This window comes from Macaca fascicularis, chromosome 3 (genome assembly GCF_037993035.2).
Source record: "Macaca fascicularis isolate 582-1 chromosome 3, T2T-MFA8v1.1".
NCBI lineage: Eukaryota > Metazoa > Chordata > Mammalia > Primates > Cercopithecidae > Macaca > Macaca fascicularis.
The window spans coordinates 165,266,732-165,293,039 of NC_088377.1; the positions used below are offsets into that span (position 1 = coordinate 165,266,732).

The window sequence follows — 26,308 nt, forward strand, 5'->3', positions numbered from 1 at the left end:
TACAGGTGCCCGCCACCACACCCAGCTAATTTTTTGTATTTTCAGTAGAGATGCGGTTTCACCATGTTATCCAGGATGGTCTCAATCTCCTGACCTTGTGATCTGCCCTCCTCGGCCTCCCAAAGTGTTGGGATTACAGGCGTGAGCCACTGCACCCGGCCCATGACCTATATTATTTTTTAAAGCCCAGAATATGCCACAGAGTATTTGCAACAACATCTGTGTTGTTTCTATAGATCACGTTGAATTTCTACACAAAAAGGATACACTTCCAGAATTGTATACTGCTTCACTTTGCAAATAGAGAATTATTCTCCATTTGTAAGTTTCGATCCACTTATTTCTTAAAGGACAACTAAGCCGTGATTATCACTCCTTGTTTTCTTTTGGCTTCATTTATATTTTTCTTTAATGCTTAAGGCCTACAACAGAGCAGTAAACATTTACGTGCATTTCAAAGTTCCATGTTGGTTTCATTCTCTGTGCTAGCAATATCTAAAGTGTAGGAAAGGAACTCTATCACTGAATTATCAGAACTGAAATAGAATTAATTTTAGGAAACAATATATTTTAAAAACTAAGTGGTAAGGTCAAGAGAGGACTACAGTTTCCATGAAGTTAATATTCTGGAGGTGCTCGTGTACGTCCTCATCAGCCACACATCTGGGGAAGAGGGACTTTTCCTGGGTTACCTTAATCAGCACCTTTGTTGTGGAAGCCATGCCAAGTCTTCTTAGGTTTTACAGGAAAATGGATTATTCATGGCACTTCCTCAGTTTGTTCTTGAATCTATGGTCTTCTTTGGGATTTGCTATTCAGAGTCCCTTAACTTGTAGAGGAGAGATAAGAGGGAAAAAAGTATTTATTCTTTTTGTCTATACAATGCCATGTTAGTTTTTCTTATCCTAATGCCATCATCCTTCTCTCTATTTATGAGATACCCTTAGAGGGCCAAGAAAAAAATCATTTTTGGTCCATCTAGGGCCCTTATTCCCTATCAGTTATCTGGCCCTTCCATATTTAAGGTAATTTGATGTACTATAGTCATGTTATACAGTTACTTGCTGAGTGGTAGATACCTGATTTGTGATGATCTGACACTTACTAAAGGTTTTTGTACTTGGACTCCTTCTCTGCCCACTCCCCTGGAGTTGGTGTCACCTTTGCCTAGTTGGATAGGCACAAGCTGATCCTGGCCAGTGGAGCCCAGAGTAAGGAGGATGCTCAGGGATCATCTGGCATAACACTTCAGTCCCACTGCCCTCCATTCCTGATGGCCTTACGCCATTCACAGATCGGTTCATTTTGCTTCAGACATTTTCTTTCTCACAAATCAATACACATCCTCTTCACTCCATTTCTGCTTTTAATCCACCAGTCCTTGTCAAGATAATCAAGATAGCCCTTTCCTATCATCTATGCAAAATTCTTAATCTAATTCCCTAAACTCTTCAACTGAAAGTCAGTTTTAAGCATTACTATTGAAGCTATAAATTTAAAAACTTAATAAAGAATTTGAACATTTCTGAAAAAAATTCTAAAGAATTCTAAATTTTAGAATTTTAAGTTCTAGAGAAAAAAATTTATATATAATATGTAAACATATATATCCATATGTAAAACAAGACATTTTACAATTATTTTACTTAATCAGTTAAGTTACACCAGTACCATGCTTTATGAGTTTTCATTATTTCAGTCATTTATTGCTTAAGAATGTCTTCGTGGCCGGGCGCGGTGGCTCAAGCCTGTAATCCCAGCACTTTGGGAGGCCGAGACGGGCGGATCACGAGGTCAGGAGATCGAGACCATCCTGGCTAACACAATGAAACCCCGTCTCTACTAAAAATACAAAAAAATTAGCCGGGCGAGGTGGCGGCGGGCGCCTGTAGTCCCAGCTACTCGGGAGGCTGAGGCAGGAGAATGGCGTAAACCCGGGAGGCGGAGCTTGCAGTGAGCCGAGATAGCGCCACTGCACTCCAGCCTGGGCGACAGAGCGAGACTCCGTCTCAAAAAAAAAAAAAAAAAAAAAAAAAAAAAAGAATGTCTTCGTGAGTTAGCTTGGAAGGGGTTTCCTACTATTTGCATTATTCTTTCTGTGGGAAATATATTCTTGATTTCATAAAACTAAATTGGAAGTGAAGTTATGATTTTTTAAAAACGATTTTAAGTTGAAGATGACACATTTATGCAGTTATTTTCATGAAGAGAAACTATTTTAATCAATATGTTTTCTGAGTCAGACAAAAGGTTAAAAGATGATGGGCAAAGAGGCTCATTATTTTAATACATTTTTTTCTCTAATTATAAAACCTGCCATCTGAACAAGAAGATCCATGAGGATCTCTTAGTTTGTTTAGCTTACGTGATGTTTGCTCTGCAATAACACCAGCTAGCATGAGGTAATTCACTGTAATTAGAGCTGCCAGTGACAGTTGGGCAATTCAGAGAGAGGCATTTGTCAACAGGTTCTACTTTAGACAAGAAGAGGGAGAGAAACTGGAATCTCCTGCAGGGATAGCTTGCCTGCTCCCAAATGAAGTAGGCAAAGTTTGTCTTCACCCACCCATTACCACAATGGGAGCTGCTTTCCTCACCTTGGCTTTAGATCCTTTCTGCATTCTGCCTCCTGGTTACCCCGGAATGTTCCATGCAGCCTCACATCTTCTTCTACGTTTCCCAGTACAGGCCCAGACTTTGAGTCTCTCTTTAAATAGAAGGTAGCATAGGCTTCTTCTCTAGGCCGTAAACTCTATGAGTGAAATCCAAATCTGTCTATTCTTCCTGTTGTCCACAGAGCATAACACAGAGCCTTTAGCAGAACCAGCCGTATTAACTGAATAGTAAATGAGCGAGTGAGTGAATGAATGAGTGAATGTGACTGTGTATATCGTCGTCATTTGTAGGGGGTAGCGCTCATCCTAATCTGTTTTTTAATAAGATTTTACTTACAAGGGAAAAAAAAGTTACATTTTTAGAAGTGTATACATCTAAATGGGGACAATCTCTTAATAATCCAAAAAGGGAAAAACCTTGTAACAGTATAATTTCAGCCATTAGAGACGAGCAGAGAAGGAGAGAGACAACTGATTTGGTGAACCTCCTTAATTGTACTACATTAGCCCTCACTTCACTCACTGGGAGCAACTGGCCTATGTAGATTCTAAACGATCTTATTGATAATCACCCATTAAAAATACAAGAAAGAGGGCTGGGCGCCGTGGCTCACGCCTGTAATCCCAGCACTTTGGGAGGCCAAGGCGGGCAGATCACGAGGTCAGGAGTTTGAGACCAGCTGACCAACATGGTGAAACCCTGTTTCTACTAAAAATATAAAAATTAGCCAGGCTTGGTGGCGTGCGCCTGTAATTCCAGCTACTCAGGAGGCTGAGGCAGGAGAATTGCTTGAACCCAGGAGGTGGAGGTTGCAGTGAGCTGAGATTGTGCCACAGCACTCCAGCCTGAGCGACAGAGTGAGACTCTGTCTCAAAAAAAAAAAAGGAAAGAAAAGAAAAGAGAAAGAAAGAAAAAGGAAAGAAAGAAAGAAAATATATATGTAAGAAAGACAAGTTCATTCAATACTTACTGCTATCTTTTGTGGCGAGGGAAAAAAACCCTGTTTCTATAGGGGAAACCTGATGAACATTATTTACATATGAGGTTCCCGGATCCTAGGAGCAATCGAATAATAATAATAGTCAGTTACTGAGCTCCTGTTATATACTAGGTACTACACTAAGAATTTTACATACATTATTTAATTTGTATAACCCAACAACAAATGTTATTTCCATTCTGTTGGTGAAGAAATTAAAGTTTAGAAAGAGGGCACACGGCATCCTATCCTAGTGATATACGTTATTTTCTGTGAAACTCTTACCCCTCCTCCAGGTCTTAAAGGAAAGGTAGTGTCATTTTGTAAACTTATATTTCACAAATATAAACTTGGGTATGAGAAATAGAAGGGATATGAGAAATACATTATTTTCCTTGCAGAAGAAAAGTTATTAGCTAGTATCTATTTCAATATTAAATTCAGTAATTAGTTTAATACCACCTAAAGTATTTGTGTTAATAGACTTACTGTTGTTTTTAACAATCATTTTCAAGCTGTCAAAAAGGGCTCCTATGACATGGTATCAACTCTGATCAAACACAATACTAGTCTGGACCAGCCCTGTGTCAAGCGATGGTCAGCAATGCATGAAGCAGCCAAGCAAGGCCGAAAAGATATCATATCTCTGCTGCTAAAACACGGAGGCAATGTCCACCTGAGAGATGGATTTGGAGTCACACCATTAGGCGTTGCTGCCGAATATGGTCACTGTGATGTGTTAGAACATCTAATCCACAAAGGTATGTGAAAAGGAGTTACACTTTCCTGACTTTTGTCCTGCCTCTCGAACTCTCCTTTTCTCTTCACTCTTCCGCCCCTGAATGTAACTAGGGGAGCTCCTTTTCCTCTGCTAAACGGAACTTGACATCAGATTTTCTCACCTGGTCCCTCGATAGACCCTTATTCTACAACTCAGCTAAGCCCTATGCATTGTGACCTGCACATTTACCAGCCCAGTCCTGATTGCTCTCGAGAAAGACAGTTCAATCTGCACATAGATGGCTCATCAGGGCCTCATGTTCATCTTCTCCTAAACTGAATTCCTCCTGTTTTTCCACTTTTCTGATGTAATAATTGCTCTTGACAGGATCAAAAGGTTGGGTTTATCTCTAATTCCTCCATCACCTGCTTTCCTAAATCCAATCAGTTGCAAACTCTTGTAGCGTTTCTCTTGTCCTCTCATTGCAATCCATCTGCCATCCTGATCAGGTCCCTCAATCCTCCCTGGACCAGTGCAAATACTTTCTAACCATTTTCTGGGTTTCTAGTCTCCCATCAGAGAATCACAGTACATACTGCAACTTGTCTTCCCTCCCTAAAGGACAGCTACAATAGTGTCAACTATCCAAAAAATAATCCCTACTGCATCATCTCAAATTGTTTTACCACGTTTATCCCTCACTGCTCCCATCTTGTATCCTACACTCCAGTCAAAATACACTAGCAATATTCCCAAACATACCTTACATTCCTTCTCTCTGGGTTTGGGTCAAGTCCTTGCCTTCATCTCTTCAGCATAATTCAAAGTCAATCTCTTGAGACACCTCCTCCCTAAATCCTTTCCTAATTCTTCCCAACAGATTGTGACATTGCCCTCCTTTAAACTCTCCAGGTGCTTTATACAACTACAGAACCATGAGTTAAGGAGACCTAACTCCTAAACTGGTTGAGCCACTACTCACTGTGAGTCCCTAGCGTTGTTCCTTCAATATCTGGTTCTCAGCGTCCTCATCCACAAATGAACGCTAGCACCACATGATCCCCAGTGATTCCCTATGGGAAAAAGACTAACATTTTTGAGGTCTCCCAATACAAGCACATTTAAGTATCAAATAAGCCCTGTGAAGTAAGCTGCATTAATCATTCACAGATGTGGAGATGGAGGTGCACGGAAGTAAACGGCTGGCCCCCAGCTCTCACCATAAGCAGCAGAGCCCCTGTCCCCTACATCATGTCTCCTTGTCTTAATGTCAGTGTCACTGGAATATCATACAGTTTGTGCTGTCTGATATTTTGTTTCATTTCCCCTCTAAGCTCCTTAGAGTAGTCACACTTATTCTTCTTGGGGTCACACACACTGATTGCACATAAGAGGGCAATAAAGTATTTGTTAACACTTTATTAACTGTAAGTATTTGTTAAGTTAAACTAGAGGGGGCCGGGCGCCATGGCTCATGCCGGTAATCCCAGCATTTTGGAATTCCAAGGTGGGTAGATTACTTGTTGCCTAGAGTTGGAGACCAGCCTGACCAACATGGCAAAACCCTGTGGTGGTACACGCCTGTAATCCCAGCTACTCAGGAGGCTGAGGCAGAAGAACTGCTTAAACCCAGAAGGTGGAGGCTGCAGTGAGCTGAGATCATACGACTACACTCCAACCTGGTTGACAGAGTGAGACTCCGTCTCAAAAAACAAAACAAAACAAAACAAAAAAACCAAAAAATTCTTGTCTTTAAATTAAAAAGTCTAATGAGCCTTTTTCGGAAGAATTTGCCTATCAAGAAAATTGACTTCATTTCTCCCATGATTTTTGGCCCAAAGATTTTCTAATAAAACAAAGCGTGAGGCATTCGTGACTGTTTTATTAAAAATATAGAAAACATAGAGGCCCTTAATTCTGTACTTTTTAAGTCCTAACCAGAAATGAACACAACAGGCTTTGTGGAGGGTGTTTGTTTGTTTGTTTTTGAGATGGAGTCTCACTCTGTTGCCCAGTCTGGAGTGCAGTGGCGTGATCTCGGCTCATCACAACCTCCACCTCCCAGTTCAAGTGATTCTCCTGCTTCAGTCTTCTGGGTAGCTGGGACTACAGGCGTGTGCCACCATGCCCAGCTAATTTTTGTATTTTTAGTAGAGACAGAGTTTCACCATGTTGGCCAGGCTGACCTTGAACTCCTGACCTCATGATCCACCCACCTCAGCTTCCCAAAGTGCTGGGATTACAGACGTGAGCCACTGCACCGAGTCCCACAACAGGTTGTTTTTAAGGGGATTGTTTAAACAATACCATACAGTTATCATCATGCCACATGTTTTATACGGCCAGGTGGTGATGTGCTTGCTTTGGCGGATGATGGGGCGTCGGTGATGTTTGAGGCAGCAGGAGGTGGCAATCCCGACTGCATTTCCCTCCTGCTGGAATATGGAGGAAGCGGAAATGTACCTAATCGAGCAGGGCATCTTCCTATACACCGAGCTGCCTATGAGGGGCATTATCTGTGAGTGATAAATTATAGGATAATTATTTGAGTTAAAAATGCAAATTTGTATATACAGTATAATCACAAGTCTATATGTAATACCTTTCAAAATCTGAGGAGAAATAGGCATAATCTTCAGGTTTTGATGCTCCATATTTAGATATCTAGAGCTCATTTAATTTTCCTCCTTTTGATATTCTTGTACTTCCAAAAAATGAATTTATAGTACTTTTATAATGAAAAGAAATTTTCTTTTAGAAGGAGTTAAGCCATAAGTGAGAATTCTCCACAAGCCACTCAAGAGTGCCTTTTTGTTTACAAAGGTATTTAACAAAAGGCTACAGAGTTTCTAAAAATTTTGCCCTTGACAAAGGATTAAAATTTGTAATGATACTATCAGTGTTATTCCAATTATTTCCTAACATATCCAAGATATTATAGTATAATGTCAAATATATTCTTGAACAGAAAAGTTTCGTTATAAGTTTAGAATTCTTCATTCCATACAAATGGTTGAATAGATTCTTAAATCACAAAATGTACAAAATTAACACATTGGTAGAAATCTAGATCACTATATTAAACTACCCACCATGAGAAGATGGTTTTAGGCAATTAAATATATTTCATAAGATCAAAAACTTTGAAGTAATTGGGCTTTGTAGTTTTCAGTGGGCCTTTGGCTAAGTGGCCAGTGATGCATAATTGATGCTAAGTGACATGTTGTTAGAGTTTACTTGGATTTAATCCCAGTGTTCATAAATTCATAAAGTAGGCACAAGAGATCACGTTATCCTTGCCATGTGGCTCTCATACATGTCTAGCTGGTTAGTCAAGTGTGAAACTCACAACTATATCACATGTACTTAGAAATATAAACTGTGGTTGGTTATCTCAATTGGACTGATGCCAGGTTGATGGAATATTAAAGACTCTTCTTTTGGCTAATAATTCAATTGCAAATTATATGGAAGCAGACAGAATGTACATGGTCAATATTTAAAAATAGATTGCGTAGGAATCAGTCAAAGAGAAATAATTCATAAGAATTCGAAAAGGCCCAAATTCTTGTCCTGCTCTACATCTAACTGTGTGACCTTGGACAATCATTTTGCCTCTTCAGACTTCAGATTGTTCTTCTGTTAAATGAAGCAGTTGGACTAAATGACATCCAGGGTCACTTCCTATGACCCCATGATCCTAATGGTCAAGATTACGAAACAGTCCTCTATGGCATTAGAAAGACTTACTTTTCTCCTACATTTTTAAAAATAGTATTGGTTGTCTGTAAATATTATATTGTTCAGAGGAGAACTGGAAGATGGGGAGGGTTCCCGAGGAACCACAATTCTAGGAAAAAACGTATAAGATGCAGTTTCCTAGGAATATTGAGAACAGAAAGCTAAATCAAAACTGAGCTACAGTACACTAAACTAAATAGTTGTACCTCACAGACAAAGGTTAAATGTTTTACTACAAAGTTATCTAGAGAAAATAAGGGAAACTATACAATTTGCATTCACTTATCTAGTGAGAATGGTAGTTTATTTAATTTCTTGATTTTCTTTATGGCACGTAGATATTTGACTTTTTTTCTTTTAGTGCACTGAAATATCTTATCCCAGCAACATCTAAAAATGCAATTCGGAAAAGTGGGCTAACACCAATTCACTCAGCAGCAGATGGACAAAGTGCACAGTGTCTAGAGCTGCTCATTGAAAATGGTTTTGATGTCAACACTCTACTTGCTGACCACATTTCCCAGAGCTATGACGATGAGAGGAAGACTGCGCTGTATTTTGCCGTTTCTAATAATGATGTTCGTTGCACAGAAGTCCTTCTGGCTGCAGGTGCAGACCCAAACTTAGATCCCCTCAACTGTCTACTTGTGGCAGTGAGGGCCAATAATTATGAAATTGTCCGGCTGCTTCTCTCCCATGGCGCCAATGTCAATTGTTATTTTATGCATGTGAATGACACTCGTTTCCCCAGTGTCATTCAGTATGCCTTAAACGACGAGGTAATGCTGAGGCTATTGCTGAATAATGGCTATCAAGTGGAGATGTGCTTTGACTGCATGCATGGTGACATCTTTGGAAATTCATTTGTGTGGTCAGAGATAGAGGAAGAGGTGCTGCCAGGATGGACATCTTGTGTAATAAAAGATAACCCGGTGAGTTACGCCTTTTCTGCTTTATATTGGGTCATCATCCTAATTTAAGACCCATTCATTCAATTAGGGATGTTACAAGACAAGAAAAATAAACTCTAATTTTTCTATTTTAGTTTTTCTTCAACTTTTGTTTGCAATGATATGGGGATATAAGCATAAATCTAGCCCCCCGCCAAAAAAAAAAAAAAAAAAAAAAGATGCTGTTTGTTTTTTCTTGACTTGAAAACTGAATGTAGAAGAATGTGAAAATGTAGGCAATTAGTCACTTCTGCCTGTTTGGTGGAATATTGGGGCCAGATGGAAAGAAGCGTGACTCCTCCATGCTTTGCTGACCACAGTCACATCAAAGCCAGGCGAGTCTTCAGGGCTGATGGTTTCACAGAGAGAAGCAAACAATTTATTTTTAATTTTTGTTCATTACAAGGAGGGATCTTTTATTTTCTGTAATAAGACAAAGAGTAATTTTTCCATAACACAATTGAGTGTTTATGTATATGGTATATTTAAAAAATTACTAAATTAAATTTTATCAATTCTCTCAGTTCTGTGAGTTTATTACAGTTCCTTGGATGAAGCACTTGGTAGGCAGAGTTACTCGCATACTAATAGATTACATGGATTATGTTCCTCTGTGTGCTAAACTGAAGTCTGCACTAGAAGTACAGAGAGAATGGCCAGAAATCCGCCAAATACTAGGTAAAAACCAAAAGTTTCACCTACAATTTTTAAATTAAGAACACATATGGGGGAAATTTCTTAATGTCTTCTTTGATACTTTTTCTGTGCTACTCTACTGTATATCCAGAATTATCTGGGTTTTAAAATCATCCTTAACACCTCCTCTGTTGTAAGATACATATTTTCATTTTTCTTTTTATTTTCCGGCTTTGTAATTGTGTAATGAGTAATACTACAACTATATTAACGTACTGATTGCAATTTATTTTTAAAATTAACTTCTATAATATCATACAATATGTAGACTGCAAGCTCCACGTGGCTAGAGATCTACTTTATTTCTTGTTATATCCGCAAGGCTTAGCATAGTGCCTAATAAGTAGTACATTTCAATAAATATGGAGTAAATGAATTAATGGAAGGGATTAGAATTATTCTTTTTGACATGCTTTCTCTGAGGTCTTTATTGACAAAGTCCTATCATCATAGGTTAGTATTTATAGACAGGCCATTTTGTCTTTTCTAGATGAAAGTTTATCATGAAAATGAATTATACAAGTTTCAGTGAAAGCACATTTTAAAATAATCCAAATACAAATAAAACCCAGAAAAATATCATAGATTTGAGATGCTTTCACTTTCAAAATATGAGTTTGGGAAATAAACTTTCAAAAACTAGTTGGACATCAATTTCATGAAGCCTAAAGAAGCATTATAGAATTTTATATGACATTTAAATAATTTGGCATCTTTAATATACCTGAATCAGCCTTCTCTTGGAATTAGTTCTATAATAGAAGAGATTTTGCGGCAACTAAAACAGGAAACTTGGAGAATCTGAAGAGTAATATAGTGTTGTTAGCCCAGAAATTGAGCTCTGGGGTCAGATAGACCTAGAATGAAATGGAATTCTGGCCTTGCCTCGGAGTAGGATTGCTAGATTATAAAATGCATATGTAATTCAGGACTGATGTTTTCATGAAAAAAAGCAACAATTTATTGTTACCATTTTTGCTTCTCTAAGTGGAAGAAGATTTTTTATTTCCTATAAAAAGACCAAGATAGACATTCTAGTTGTGTGACTTTGAGCAAGTTACTTACTCTTATGCCTAGGTTTTCCCATTGCAAAGTAGATGTAGGATAGTATTAACCTCATACGTGGTTGTGGGAATCTAAAGAAATAATGCATATAAGGTGCTTAGTGTCTAGAATATTTAAATTACTTAATAAATTTAGTTAGTTTTAAAACTAAAGTAGCATTTTTATGTTTTTATTACATGGTAAGTTTATGTGAGGTATCTGAAATGTATATGTACAGTGTGCTATGAAATATTGTAGAGTTAAGTATTATCATGCTTATTTTTTACAAATAAAAAGCTAAGGCTAAGGGAAATTACAAAATAGTCTAGACTCTATGCATTCTTGAAAACCACTTCTCTAAGTTCCCTTCCTGGACTTAGGCCTCATTGAGAGTAAAATCAAAAATCAAGCAGGACAGAAACAAGAAAGGACCCACAAAAAAGTGGGGGTGGCAGACAGAGCCAGGAAACCGCAGAGATCTAACCACCATATTTTGGGTCATTGCAAGAAAATAATAGAGTAAGAAGCTCTGTAAAGTTAGAAGAGCTATCTGCTACCAAGCATCCTTCTAAAAATTCAAGAAAACTAAATGCAAATAAAAATGAACAGAAAATATCACAGTCAAATCCCATAATAGTAAGAAAAAATAGAAAGAACAGAATGATATCCCCACGGGCAATGAATACGTAACTAAAAAAACACACTCTCCGAACAATCAAAATTCAAACCTGCTATTTCAAAATGAGCTAAAAAGCATGAGGAAAATAATATCAGATATGAATGAACAACATGAGTCAAAATTTTAAAAATTCAGAAATCAGGTAACAACTGAGGAAAGAATTAGGAATAAAAATTAGAAAAAATTAATTTCAAATGTGAAGACTGAACTAGAATGAAAACAAGAACTAGCAACACAGTCGACAATACATTGAGAGTTATAAGAGGATATGAAAGAAAAAGTTTAAATCAAATATAAATGAAGAAATAGATAAAAGGATTTTAATATATATATATATATATTTGTCTATTTCAATAGGTTTTGGGGAAACAGGTGGTGTTTGGTTATATGGATAAGTTGTTTAGCGGTGGTTTCTGAGATTTTGGTGCACCTAATCACCTAAGCAGTGTACGCTGTACCCAATGTATACTCTTTTATCCCTGGCCCAACCTTCCCCCTGAGTCCTCAAAATCCATTGTATCTTTCTTATGCTTTTGCATCCTTGTAGCTTAGATAAAATGATTTGAAAGACAGTTAAAAACATTGACGACAATGAATAGTCAATACATGGATAAGATTCCTTGAAAAGGAAAACCAAATCAAGAGAACATAACAAATACAAAAACTAAGTTTCAAGAAAAACTTGTAATAAAAAAGAAATATTTGAAACTATAATATACAAAATGCTATATCCTTTGGGCACGTAGGCAAAAAGAACAAGTGACTTATAAGGGAAAATATAGATTATTATTAAACTTTTCATCAACAATACTTTATGCCAAAAGAAAATGGAGTCACATATTTAAGACTCTTCATGGAAGGAAAATGTGAGCCAAGGATGCTTACACAGCAAAATTGACTTCCAATGATCAATGTAGGCAAACTGTTGTCAGTATGCAAGAACTCAGGAAATATTGTTCCTCTTACTGATGTCTGAATGATCCACTAAGAAATGGCCTTTAGACAACCCAAAATGATTAGTGAGATATCAGCATGAGAACTAGTATTAAACAGGACTAACACTAAACAGAATGCCAAGACTAAGTGAGAGTTAAAAGGGAGAAGATGCAACACGTAATGGTTATATGTGCTGATAAGACAGATACAGCACAATTATTCATTTTTGAATATTAGTAAGTAGATTAAATAATATTTAATAATTAAAATACATATTTTTAAATATCTTAAAATATTGATGGTGATATAATATTAATATTGTTATGCTGAGGATGAGAGAGATATTCAGCAAATGAGTAATTAAGGAACATTCCAATTCCATTCTTTGTATCCTTGAAACCAAAGATTGTCAGTGTGTCAGAAAGAAAATACAGATGTAATAGAGAAGCGATTAAAGAAAAATCCTGTAGTCCTGAATTTGAATTAGAAGTAACAATATAAACTCATAAGCTATTGTATCTTGAAAGCATCTGTGTGCATGAGGACTATGCTGTGGGGGGTGGGGGTGTGTATGTCAGGGGTGTGTGTGTGTGTGTGTGTGTGTGTGCACATCTGTCTGTTTACAGATAAGTCTTAGAAATAATGATAAACCCAGTAGCAATGAGCATTCCTACGACACAGATTTTGGCCTGGAAATGCCATTTCCTATGAAAAGAAACCAGGGTTTTTGCTGGAGGTTGTTTTGTTTTTGAGAAATGGATGATTGCATCTGGGGAAGGAAATGATTAAGATGAACCTGGAACATCTGGTCATACCAGAAAGCAAAGAAAGCAAAGACTACACGATTCATGACAAAAGAATTCAGGGGCTAACTTGAAGAGGCTCCAAGTGGCCAAAGATGGGACAATTTAAGTTTCAAAAAGGGTAATGATTTCAATGAATTAAAACCAATCTATTTAAATATATAATTTGTGGGTTTCTTTTCTTTCTTTTCTTTTTTTTCCTTCAACTTGTATTTTAAGTTTTAAGGGTACATGTGCAGAATGTGCAGGTTTGTTACACAGGTAAACATGTACCATGGTGGTTTGCTGCACAGATCATTCCATTACCTAGATATTAAGTCCAGCATCCATTAGCTATTCTTCCTGATGCAGAAACTCCCCCAGCCACCCTTCGACAGGCCCCAGTATGTGTTGTTCCCCTCCACGTGTCTGTGTGTTCTCATCATTCAGCTCCCACTTATAAGTGAGAACATGCAGTGTTTGGTTTTCTGTTCCTGCATTAGTTTGCTGAGGATAATGGTTTACAGCTCCATCCATGTCCCTGCAAAGGACATGATCTCATTCCTTTTTATAGCTGCATAGTATTCTATGGTGTATATGTACCAAATTTTCTTGATGGGCATTTAGGTTGGTTCCATGTCTTTGTTATTGCAAATAGTGCTGCAATGAATATACGTGTGCTTGTAGCTTTACAATAGAATGATTTATTAAATATACATTTATTGAAAAAACTGGTCAGCTCCAGAAGATGATAGAAAATCAACTCATTATCTTAAAAACTTGTAAAAAGAAAGACTTAAGCATTTATTCTGCTTTACATATATATACACACACACATATATATATAAACTGTGCCATTAGTAACTAAAGAGTAGATGAGCAAAAACCTTCCTTTATAAAAGTATTCTAAATAATTTTAAAAGATATAATTAGATACCACCATTATATAGCCCCCAATAAATTAATGGATGTAGTCATTGAAAATCAACATAGCCCCCAAAGAATGAACACAGAACTAGCTATAGTTCTGCCAAAGAGATCAAACCCAAGCCTGCTTAAGTATCTGGAGCCAGTTACCAATTTGCAAGAAATAGAGGAGACAGTGGGACATGGAACTGCACCACGAAAATGCAATCAGCAAAGTTCAGGCTGTGGGAAACTACAGAGCATTTGGGTTCTTCAAAGATTAGTTGAAAGGACAAGAAGGGCATGGAGAGCATAACCTGCAGATTAGAAAAGACTTAAAGGACATAGCAAAAATTTTAAAAATATATTGTCAATACTATAGTGCAGGCATAGTGCACTTAGATGATGAAACTCTAAAGAAAGTGATTACAAGTCAGAAGAGTAGTTATTTATGGCAGGGGAAAGGAATAAGGAAGGATGGATTGTAGAAGAATTTCTTTGGTCTCTGGCAAAGTCCTATTTCCTATAGACCTAGGAGGTGATTATAGATGTTCAATCAATAATTACTTATGTAACTTACGAAACTATACATGTGTACTTTATTTTATTTTGCAATAAAAAACTTAAAACCTTCTTTTTTTAGCTTGGAGATTGCAAAGGGGAGAAAAATGCTGAGGCTTAGATAAATTAATTTCTCAAAGTAGTAGACATAGAAAATAACAAAGTGAAGATTTGAACTCTTGTTTGTCTTACTTGAAAACACAGACTCTACGATACCATTATACTTCCTGTCATAGAAAGAACAGATTTTGCTTCTAAATGGAAATTGATTGCTCACTTTTTTTTTTTTTTTTTTTTTTTTTGCAAAATACTTACCAATTCTGATGACTTTGGAAAGACAGTCCAAGTAAGAATAAGGGCAGAAAGTTTTTTTATTGTTTCCATCATATATTATTGTGACTAGAGTCGAAGCCAGTTGATTGCTATGAGTGTGATTAACCACTGGATGTCAGGAGTCCTCCAGCTAGCTGTAAGGCAGCATATTTGTTAGGAAAAAAAAATCGTACTTTTTTTTTAGATTTTTTTTTCTGCTTATTTTGGTAATGTTGCATCAATAACTTTTGAGAATATTGTTTTTAATTTTAAAAGATAAATTGTTTATATCATCGAATGTAATTGAGATGTGATCATGTTTATTATTGCATTGAATGACAGTTAATATTTATCGAATGGCTACAATGTACTGAGCACTTTTATAATACTTTACATGACTTGTTTAATCTTCAAACAACCCTATGAGATAAGTACTGTTGTTATCCTTATTTCACAGATGGGAATACCAAACTCACAGACATCAAGTGATTTGCCCAAGGTCACACAAATATTAGGGGGCAGAGCTAGGAGTTTAATCCAAGCTGACCACGTCCAGAGCGCACATCTAAGCCTGAATGCTATGCTGCTCCTTCATTCATTCATATTGCTGCTATAAAATATCAATCTTGCAATTATAATATAGATAAAGTAAGAATTGAAAATATCAGATATTTAAATACTGTTAGTATATTTTTTGAGAATATACAAGGTTTAAGTATCAGACACTGGAAACAAAACTCAGATTGGATTATTCATGATATGTGGAATCATCTGCATCTATGTTTCATGGATAATTATTTATCAGACAGATTGGTAGGAGAAAGAAAGTAAAGAAATCTATCTCTATAATACTTAGCTCTAAAAAATAGAGAAGAGATGTGAGCATTTGCTTTCTTAAGTTCATTTATTAATTCCACAAATTCTAGTTGAACACCTACCATAAGCCAGACTCTCTTCCTGGCACAGAGACAGACTAAATGTCTGCCCTCATGGAACTTATATTCTAGAGGAGTAGACTAGAATGTTCAATTACAATTTGAATTTCACTTAAAATCACCAGCTGCTAAAGTGTGCATACATGTTTTTCAGAATACACTACTCATGTTATTCTGAAATAGTCATATCTTAGGGGTCAAGCCACTATTTAAAAAATTTTTTTTGCTTATTTTCCTTTTAGAGAATCCTTGTTCATTGAAGCATTTGTGTCGGTTAAAAATTCGAAGACTTATGGGTCTCCAGAAACTCTGCCAGCCAGCCTCAATGGAGAAGCTTCCTCTACCACCAGCTATTCAAAGATACATATTATTTAAAGAGTATGATCTCTATGGACAAGAGCTAAAATTGCCATAACTTAATATTTTAAAATGTGATTTTAAAAAATATTTTGAAATGTGATTCCCTCAGATAATTTCTTGTAACTATTTTACATCCTTAATCCTTAATTGTAAAGTGTATCTAAATGCATTGACAGTTTTATAGTTATATCATGTGTTCTTACGGGAACACCATGATTTATGTCTTTAAAGACATTAGCATTTTTTAAAGACAGTATTTTGAACTTAGATTTGTATCTTTGTTTGCTACAAGTCATCAAACTCTCCCTATCAAGTGGCTCCTACAATATCCACATCAAGTCTCTATGTTTAAAAAACAGATAACCACTTTCTCAAACCCACATCTGCCAGTTGCTGGCCGGATTCTCCTGTCTCTCAAGGTCTTGCTGTGTGAAAGAGTTCCTCCTGCCTGTAAGTTCACAGACTGTGATCTGGCATCTACCCCTCCACTGCTTTTCTCAAGGTCCCTGACAATCTCTTTGTTGCTAAATTCAGTGAACATTCTTCAGTCCCTCTTCCAAATGATTCCTACAGCATTCAACATTGTTGCCTGTTCCTTGCTTGAAATGATACCTCTTTCCTTGTTTCTTGCAAAACCTGTTCTCTTGGGTGTCCTCCCACCTCCCTGGACACTCTGTCTCTGGCTTCTTTCTGCCTAGCTCATCTCTAGCCAATCTTATAGTTGTATATCTTAAGCCCTCTTCTCTTTGTTCTTTAAGTTATATATCCTAAGCCCTCTTTGCTTTGTTCTCTGGGAAATTTTATTCACATCCATGGTCTCAATCATTTTGCTAGAGACTACAAAATTTCTATCCGAAGCTCAACTCTTTCTCTCATGTTCTCCCGACCTATGTAGACAATTGACCTAGTGAACATTTGAACACAGAGACACCTCAAATTCAACATGTCCCCAGATGAACTCAAAAAAAAAAAAAAAAAAAAAAAAAAAAAAAAAAAAAAACTCTTTCTTGAGCTCAATAGTTAGCACAATGCTCAATTCAGTTTTCAAAGAAAAAAGCCTGGACGTTAGGCTTGACAAGCCCATTTTCCTCACCCAATAAGACAAATCACCAAATCCTATTAAGTTTGTCTCCTGAAGTCATCTTCCACTCACCACCCCTCAACCCCACCCCCATTTGGCCCTAAGTCTATTATCTTCTTTTTCCCTGGATAATACAGTGCTGCTTATCTGGCTCCCCTGCCTCTGTCTTGCCCTGTCCCAGACACTTTCTACACACAGCATCTCAGAATAGCCTTTTACAAATATAATAGACTTTCTCTTCTCTGCTTAAGATCATTCCCATTGCTCTTCAATTCCAACGTTCTCACTTGAACTTTCATGATCTAACTCCTGCCTTCTTCTCTAGCCTCATCTCTAGATGTCTCCCTTTCCTCCCTTCCCTTGAACCTTCTAGAATTTTATTTTTTAAACAGTGATCCCCAGACTTTAAGGTGTCATACACCAACAGGTTTTGTTGTGTTGATTTTTCAAAAAGAGTCATTAAGAAATACCATCTACTATCACCATCATTTCATAAAAGAAGGGTCATTTTAATGCCAGAAAATAAGATGGTTATAAACTCAGTCATTCAAGTTGAATGATTTTTACTTTGAAAAGACCTCACACTGCTCTCATTTCTCCACTGATGAGTGAGAATTTCACTGTGGGCCATCAAATATCTGAGGACCTTTGTATGGGCAACCACTGCTGTAGAATAGACCACGCTCTATTTTAACCTCAGGGTCTTTGCATTTCCTTCTCTCATCTGGAACTCTCTTTCCACTTTTTCTGCACCCTTTCACCTGATCAAATCCCTCTTACCCTATAGGTCTCAGCTGAGATGTTGCTTCCTCTAGGATGGGAAGCCTAAGCACAGAACTTGTCATGCTATATTACAGCTGCCTGTGTTCCCTGCTGTCTTCCCACTAGACTATAAGCTCTATGAGCGCAGGTTCTATCTTTGTTTTGTTTTCTAGTGCTTTCTCAGGGCCAAACACATTCCCTAGAGCATGGAGTTCAATAATTATTTGTTGAAATACATTGAATAAGTGACAAAAATAATCAGTGACATCATGGTGAAATAATAGTTTTAAATTTCTGAGTGAGTTATGTAATCTTATAATGTAATTATTTAATGTTATTTTTCTTAGATTTTAATAGTGTATTTTTCTTATATTTATTTTTACCTTGTTACTATATTCTTTCAACAGTAATATCTCACTGGTCTGTAAAGTTTTCAAGTTGTATTTAGCTTTAGTTACCTTTGAAAGATAAATAAGTATGAAAAAATTGTACAATTAGGGCTATAATTTTAACTTCTTGTATTCCCTAGAGGACATTTTTATATGTAAATTAAACTGTAATGTATTTATCTTTAATTGTAACATCTTGTATACAAGATTTTATTATTCTTGTGCTGTACTCTTAGATGTGGTTAAATGTATTGTTACCTAAAAATGTTACTCTAATAAAAAATCATATTGAGGTTATAAGTCCGTTTTATGATACTTCGTATATTAAACTTTTGCTCACTAAAGCTTTGACATTTTATTTGATATATATTTGTATAGATAATATTCAAAAAATACTTGGATATAAAGATATGAATTAACTGCACATGCTATGGGTTTTAAAAGTGGGTTTTTTGGCATTTATGAAGCAAGAGAAAAATGCGTCTTATGAAAAAGAAGCAATTGCTGTATCTAAATCAGATTTGATCTTTTGCTCACCATATTTTGGGTTTTTCTAGCAGTGTATTTGTTTTTGAGATGGCTGGATGGAAAAAGGAATTAATTTCCATCTCATTAGGACTCTGTTTCTTCTAGAGCATGTCACTTTATCCGGGAAAGGGTAACAGCTGCTCCTACCCAGTCAGCATTAGAAGAAGCCAAACATTCTACAGTGGAGCCTGTCTAACCACTGTGGAATCAACATGGCAGAGTTTGGATGCCATCTTCCCCCATGTTGCCAAGATGTCTGTGACTGTTTTAGTCTCTGTGGATTTTGTTTTGTATCACACAGAGAGTCCGGGTGGAAAAAAGCCGATCTGAACTCTCATTAAGCATGTTTTATCTTTCCATAGGCCATCATTAAATAGGATCTCCATTTCTGGCTAAAGATAATTTTAAGAAGGACATTGAAACCAAGTGCCTCCTGAAAAATATGATTTAATCACGTTAATTAGCCACAGAACATGCTTCCCGGTAATAGGGTGTCAGTGCAGAAGATGTGAAAACGATTGTATCAATGTGCAGCAAATATTCATAGGTAACGCCGCCTTTAATGCAGGCTTTTGAACAACCAGAAACTTTGGGACAGACAGCACGGAAACTCTAACAAGATGGAGTATCTTATGACACAGAGAACATACGTATGTAAGCCTTTCTCTTGTCACTGACCTTTTTACCAGAAATTCCTATGCAAATTTTGGTTTCAAGTTTCATACTCTTATGTATATAGTCACCTTCCAATCAGAAATTACTTAGGAATATAAAAATTATAAGCTGCTTCAGCAACATGAATGCAGCTGGAGGAGGTCATAATCCTACAAAAATTAATGCAGGAACAGAAACCAAGTACCACATGTTCTCACCTATAAGCGGAAGCTAAACATTGAGTACACATGGACATAAAGATGGGAACAATAGATACTGTGGACTACTACATAGAGCAAGGTGGGGAGGAAGAGAGAGGAGGGAGGGGGAAAGGGAGAGGGAGGAGGAGAGGGAGGGAGAGGGAGGGAGAGGGAGAGTGAGGAAGGGGAAGGAGGGGGAAAGGGAAGGAGGGTGAGGAGGGGGAGGAGGGGGGAGGAAGAAGAGAAGGGGGAGGAAGGGGGAAGGCAGAAGGGGGCAGGGGTTGAAAAACTACTTAACGGGTACCATGCTCACTACTTGAGTGAAGGGATCCAGACCCCAAACCTCAGCATCATGCAATATAACCATGTAACAAACCTTCACATGCACCCCCGTATCTAAAATAAATGTTGAAATTATTTTTTAAAAATGTAGGCTGCTTCAAGTTTTTTATGAAACAACATGCACATTATACACATATATACACACAAGTACATCACACATACATATGTAATACACACATAGACATACACACATGCATTGAAACATGGCATGATATTGCAGTACTGTAGGTAATGCAGTTGGCAAGGACACATATTTTGTACTTAAATAGATATCATGTTAAGTGGAATAAGCCAGACACAGAAAGACAAATATCTCACTTATATGAAGAATCTAAAAAAAGCAAACTCATGGAAGCAGAAAGTAAAATGGTGGTCACCAGGAGGCAGGAGAAGAGGGGATTCGGGAAATGTTGGTCAAAGGATACACAATTTCAGGAGAAATAAGTTCAAGAAATGTATTGTACAACATTGTGACAACAGTTAAAATAGTGCATTGTATACTTGAGAATCTCAGAGTAGATTTTGCGTTCTCATGACAAAAAAAAAGTATATGAGGTAATGAATATGTTAATTTGCTCAATATAGCCATTTTACAATATACACATACTTCAAAGCATCATGTTGTATACCATAAATATATACAATTGTTGTCAATTTAAAAAATACAAAAAGATACCACAAAAGATATCAATTACCTTTACAGTGTCTTAAGTTTAAACAGATAAATAGTATCATTAAAATATAAAAATAAAAACAGACTATGAGCCACTTTGAGCCAGGCTCTGCAAATTATTAGCTGCTTGGTTTTGGACAAGGCATGAACTAAGTGTCTAAAGTACTATATCCAATATAGAGTAAGTGCACATGAAACCTGAGCTCTCATCATTATTACTACATAGTGGCAGTGCCAATGTCAGAGCTGCAAAAGTCAAGAACCTTGGTCGTATGGTACATGACTGTAGATTGTCATTATACCTGAAAATACAAAAAGAAAATGTTAGGAATGCATATGGCATCTCACTGTCATTTCTAAATACTTTGACAACATTCACGGAATGAAAACTTGCGGAGAATTGTCTCTAGGCAATAACCCACCACATATTCTTTTCCTTAGTAAAGCCTTAATTATCAATTGTTGTCAAGGGAAGAAAGGGCTTCTCAGGGGAGAAGATGAGTAGAAGGAATAGACTTATTTGACCTCAGTTCCCCATGTTGTGTAACCTCAGGGAGTGCTGGAGATGTCGGGGGATTTGCTGTTTTGGGAAAGAGACAGTCTAGTAATTTGAATCTGGGCACTGGGAGTGCCTGAGTTCTAATGCTGGATTAGCCAGTGATTCTATCAGAGGCACTTGACAGGCACTCACATTCTGTGCTTCAGACCCCAGGAAACTGGGAACAGCCATCGCTGTTGCTCTGGAAATCTTCCATTCTGGAATCTCTCAATGAGATTTAAGGTAAAACTTCTTGGAAGCATCCTATATGGTTGGATCAGGTAGAAGATGTGGAGGGCACTAAAAGTGATACTTACCTTTGGATTGAGTGTGTGTGAAAAAAAGTAGCCAGTTCTTTCTGTTTGAAGCAAAGTCTATGCTGTTTTCCCATGGAAGCTATTTTCTAGGTTTCGTGGAAGTTAAATATCCAGGCATGACATGCAGTGGTCAGCAATTGCATGTTCTGTGCAATTGCTATGTTCCTGAGTGTCTGAATACCCCTACATATATGGTTACCCACATTGGTTTAATATCATTTCAGTGAAGCAACAGTTTTAATCACCTTTGACTGGAGGCTGCCAACATTTGCTTAGACTTTCCTTTGACTCATTGGAACCCATCAACCTAGGTTCGACTCTGCACCCAGTCCCCTCACTGGGGGCCTGCCCTTCATAATCACCTGAAGTACCCAAGAAACTAAATTGAGTCTGTGGGTTGGAGGGTGCCCTGATTAAATCAGAACTTCAACTATAATGATTTGCATACTTCCTACAATGATTCTGGAGTATCTGAAGACCCTCTCTTCAACAGCAAACCTTATCTGACAATCCAAAATAAGGTTTAAAATATAAGTACATTTAAGAGAGGTAGAATGATATCTGAACATTTTTTTAAATAATGGACTTTGATAAAGGAAAAAGGGTGAGAACCCCAAGTCCATAGAAGAAAAGTATAGATATTTTCTACAGCCAAAGGCTTCATAATTTGTTCTATGAATATAGAAAATATCTTGAGGACCATCTAGACCATTTGGATACATCTGGGAAGACTACTTCAATAATGTCTCTCATTTGTTCTAGGTTTTACAGTTCATAAAGAATTTCACATACATCACCCCACTTGATTCTTACAGCTACTCTAGGAATAGGGGAGAGACGGGGTTAATTATCTCCACTCTATAGATAAGAAAACTAAGAAAACACACCTTATAGTTAACTAAAGTAGTAAATGTCAGAGCTAGGACTTGACTCCAAATCCCTAGGAACTGACTCCAAATCCCAAGCTCTTTCCATATCATCATTTTTAGCTCATCAAGAATAGGAAGGCATCATTCACAATAGCCAAAAATCAGAAACAATTCAAATGCCCATCAATTGGTGAATGGATGAACACAATGTGGCATATCCAGACAATGGGATCCTGTTTGTTAACACGCTACAACATGTATGAACCTCAAACACATTAGGTTAGGTGAACCTCAAACACATTGGGTTAAGTGAAAGACACCAAACACAGAAGATCACAAATTGTATGATTCCATTTATATAGAATATCCAGACAAAGTGAATATCGAGAGACTGAAAACAGATTAGAGGTTTCCTGGGGCTAGAGCATAGGGCCAAAGGTTGACTACAAATGGGCACAAGGGATCTTTTTGAGATCATGGAAATGTTCTAAAATTGGTTTGTGGTGATAGTTGCACAACTCAGTAAATTTACTAGAAGAAAAAAAATCATTGAATGTTACACTTAAGGTAGGTGAGTTTTATGATATGTAAATTTCACCTCAATATGTCTCCTTAAAACAAAACAAAACAAAACAAGGAACAGGAGGAGCATGTGTCTTACTGGCAGAGAATGCCATGTTTACAACCTCCCTGAGAGGCCCAGCACAACAATGGAATCATCTGGCTTGGAGGAAAGCACTTGGTTCTTGTGCTGGCAGCACATGATTTATTGGTTTTGCCCTGCTGATAAGGCCAGTAAAAGCAGATGATGACACATTCTTCAAGGGCAACACAAGCGCTGCCTTCACCAATCTTACTGGACCTCAACCTGAACACATTTAGCTTGCTCTGCCAGCCTCTGACATTTTCATGCTGTTCGTAATATAACTTTTCTACCTTTTAAAAATATATATTTGAGAAAATGAATGCAACAAAACATGTAGGTAGGAGAGCTAAAAGTGAAAGTTTCCAGTCCTGTTAAGGGCAGGAATTGGCAAGGGATCATGTTACCAGTGGGATGGGTCTTTTGTAACTTCTCTGAAAACCAGCTCCGATTCACTGAAGATGCATAGAAAGGAGAACAAAGAGAAACTGGGGACTCTCGGCGGGGGCAATCAGAGAAGGCAAATATTCAACAGGCCCTAGATCTCAAGAACGCAGGGCCAGGGCGCTGTGGAAGTAAAGGTCAGTTAGGAGCTGCAAGTCTGTGTGAAAAGAGAGTGCCTTTGATTTTCATGATAAAATTTCAAATAAAAAGTCTCAGTAACCAGATATCAGCTTTCAAGCACTAACTGTCCCATTGTCAGGCCACACTGAGTCCTCGTATTCCTGTACTTTGAAACTGACTTTACCTCTCTACCCCATTCACAAAAGATCTCAACTTTTCTGCCCTTTAATACAGCACTTACCTGCAGGAACTGGAGTCTTCTAAAGTGACAGTTGTCATGACCCTGAGGAAGGAACCATACCAAGGAGATCCCTGTCTTGGGTGCTAACCCTCCACATCATTCATCTTAATACTACAGCGAACAACTCTGTCCAAACTTGTCAGACCAACACTCGGGGTTTCAGGACAGGTAATTGCTGGAATGAATGGAAGACCTTCTACTCCACCTCCAGGAAAATTTCCTTTATGAGAACTTTAGGTGAGCTTTATTAGAACCTTCTAGTCCACCTCAAGTAAAATGTCCTTTTATTAGAACTTAAATCTGCTTCCTGTTTCATAAGTGGAATTCCATATTCACCATCTACTGTGTAAGATGAAAGACTTGGTTGATAAATTCAGCTATTTCTCTTTTTTTTCTGAAAATCTTTTTCTTTGGTCTTTACAGTTTTAACATTATCAGTTTATCTTTCTATTTGCTTATGTAGGACTCATTATTACATGTTTGAATCAGAGTAACAAACAATAAGTAGACCTACTATACACAGGTGAAGCATTAGATGCTCTATTACAAATCTTTGTCTTTCATCCCATCCTTCTTTCTTTTTGATACATTTTGAATGCCTAACTAGTAGATCTCAATGTGAGAAGCAGTTTGGACTCATTAGAACATAACCATACCCATCACTTACTAGCTGGGCATACTTACAGGGATTTTTTAACCTCTCAGAACCTCAGAACCCACTTTTATCCTTTGTAAAATGGAACTAATTCAGTAGTGTTTAGTTCAGCAAGTGTTGTCTCAAACACGTTAAGTGTTAATATACACAATTATTAAATGGAGATCATATTAGCATGTTGTACTGCCTGGCACATTGACTGCATATAAAAGTATTTTATAAACTATAAATGTTATAAAATTGCAAGATATTATAAATAGCTTGAATAATTTTAAATTTGACTCATGCTCACTACCACAGGCTGGCATAGCTGGGAGATTTGCTTGGCTGCCAAACCTGAGAGTAAAGACTTGATAAGGATATTGCCAGTTCTCATCTGATCCCTTTGGCCTGTTTGGTTGTTGTCTGTACAGAGCCTGACCTCTGCCTGACATTCTCCCCCGGGAGCCTCTTTCCAGCTATCTGAGAAGCTCCCAGCAAACTGACTGAGCAATGTCGGAAGCTTAACTTCCTTAGGAGCCATTACATTAGTTCAGCAGCCTAATTACAAATCATCCGTAGGAAATGTTGAAAACCCAAACCCTTCCGTGTAACTGGGAAACATGTTAGATCTATTTCAGGCAGCAACCTTGCACCTGTGCAGTGAGAGAAATTAGATTAAGACTTTCTTTTAAAAAGGCAGGTGCAGAGGGAGGGTGAAAGTTAGGAATAGCTTGTTAACAGTAGACTCAACATTTGTGAGAATAAAAGAATTTCCAGTTTCCCAAATTTGCCAATGATAATGTAACATATTGTTGATGAAAAAGCTAAACTCTGTAAAATATTTAAACAGGTTTGTTCTGAGTCAATATGAGTGACTATGGCCCAAGGTACAGTCTCAAGAGATTCTGAGAAAGAGTCCCCAAGGCAGTTGGGTTATAGTTTTATACATTTTAGGGAGTTTTATACATTTTAGGGAGATAGGAGTTATAAGTAAAGACATAAATCATACATGGAAGATGTACATTAGTTCAGCCTAAAGACGCAGGATAGGCTGGGCGTGGTGGCTCATGCCTGTAATTCCAGCACTTTGGGAGGCTGAGGCAGGTGGATCATGAGGTCAGGAGTTCAAGACCAGTTTGATATGGTGAAACCCCGTCTCTTCTAAAAATACAAAAATTAGCCGAGCGTGGTGGCACGCGCCTGTAGTCCCAGCTACTCAGGAGGCTGAGGCAAGAGAATGGCTTGAACCCAGGAGGCGGAGGTTGCAGTGAGCCGAGATTGCACCACTATACTCAAGCCTGGGTGACAGAGTGAGACTCCGTCTCAAAAAAAAAAAAAGAAAAAGGCACGATATCGGGGCCATTAGTTGAAAGAGTTAAACTTTGTCTAAAAACATAGGAAGTCAGTAGAAAAATGTTTGAGCTAAGACAAGGAGGTTGCAGAAGCCAAGGCCCTTGTTAAGTAAATGAAGTCTCATAGGAGGCAGCCCTCAGAGAATATGTGATGCTATACCAGAGTCATGTTGGAATTTGGAATCTTATTGCCACCAGAGAAGTTTTGTCAGTCTTACTATAACCTCCCAAGGGGTTCGCCTTGCCCACTGCCTAGAGAGAGCGATTCTTCAAGACAGAGGAATTGCAATAGAGAAAGAG

General features: G+C 37.5%; 1 protein-coding gene and 1 long non-coding RNA gene across 10 annotated transcripts in view; both read left to right on the plus strand.

Annotated features, from left to right (window-relative positions):
* Positions 1-18,750, plus strand: part of ASB15 (ankyrin repeat and SOCS box containing 15) — a 37,966-nt gene extending 19,216 nt beyond the window's left edge. For 4 of the 9 annotated variants that reach the window (XM_005550641.5, XM_074035897.1, XM_005550643.5 and 1 more), the window contains 5 exons: positions 4,111-4,356; positions 6,663-6,834; positions 8,419-8,989; positions 9,532-9,685; positions 16,101-18,750. In XM_005550641.5, the coding sequence (XP_005550698.3) occupies positions 4,111-4,356; positions 6,663-6,834; positions 8,419-8,989; positions 9,532-9,685; positions 16,101-16,273 (1,316 nt within the window). In that variant the 3' untranslated portion in view covers positions 16,274-18,750. The remainder of the gene's footprint in view (positions 1-4,110; positions 4,357-6,662; positions 6,835-8,418; positions 8,990-9,531; positions 9,686-16,100) is intronic. The other 5 variants (XM_005550644.5, XM_074035900.1, XM_074035898.1 and 2 more) reach the window with 3 other exon arrangements.
* Positions 18,751-23,663: 4,913 nt separating this feature from the next.
* On the plus strand, positions 23,664-24,407 carry LOC141409923 (uncharacterized). The gene is made up of 2 exons (XR_012432823.1): positions 23,664-23,795; positions 24,013-24,407. It is a non-coding gene; the product is annotated as an uncharacterized lncRNA (long non-coding RNA).
* Positions 24,408-26,308: the final 1,901 nt, after the last annotated feature.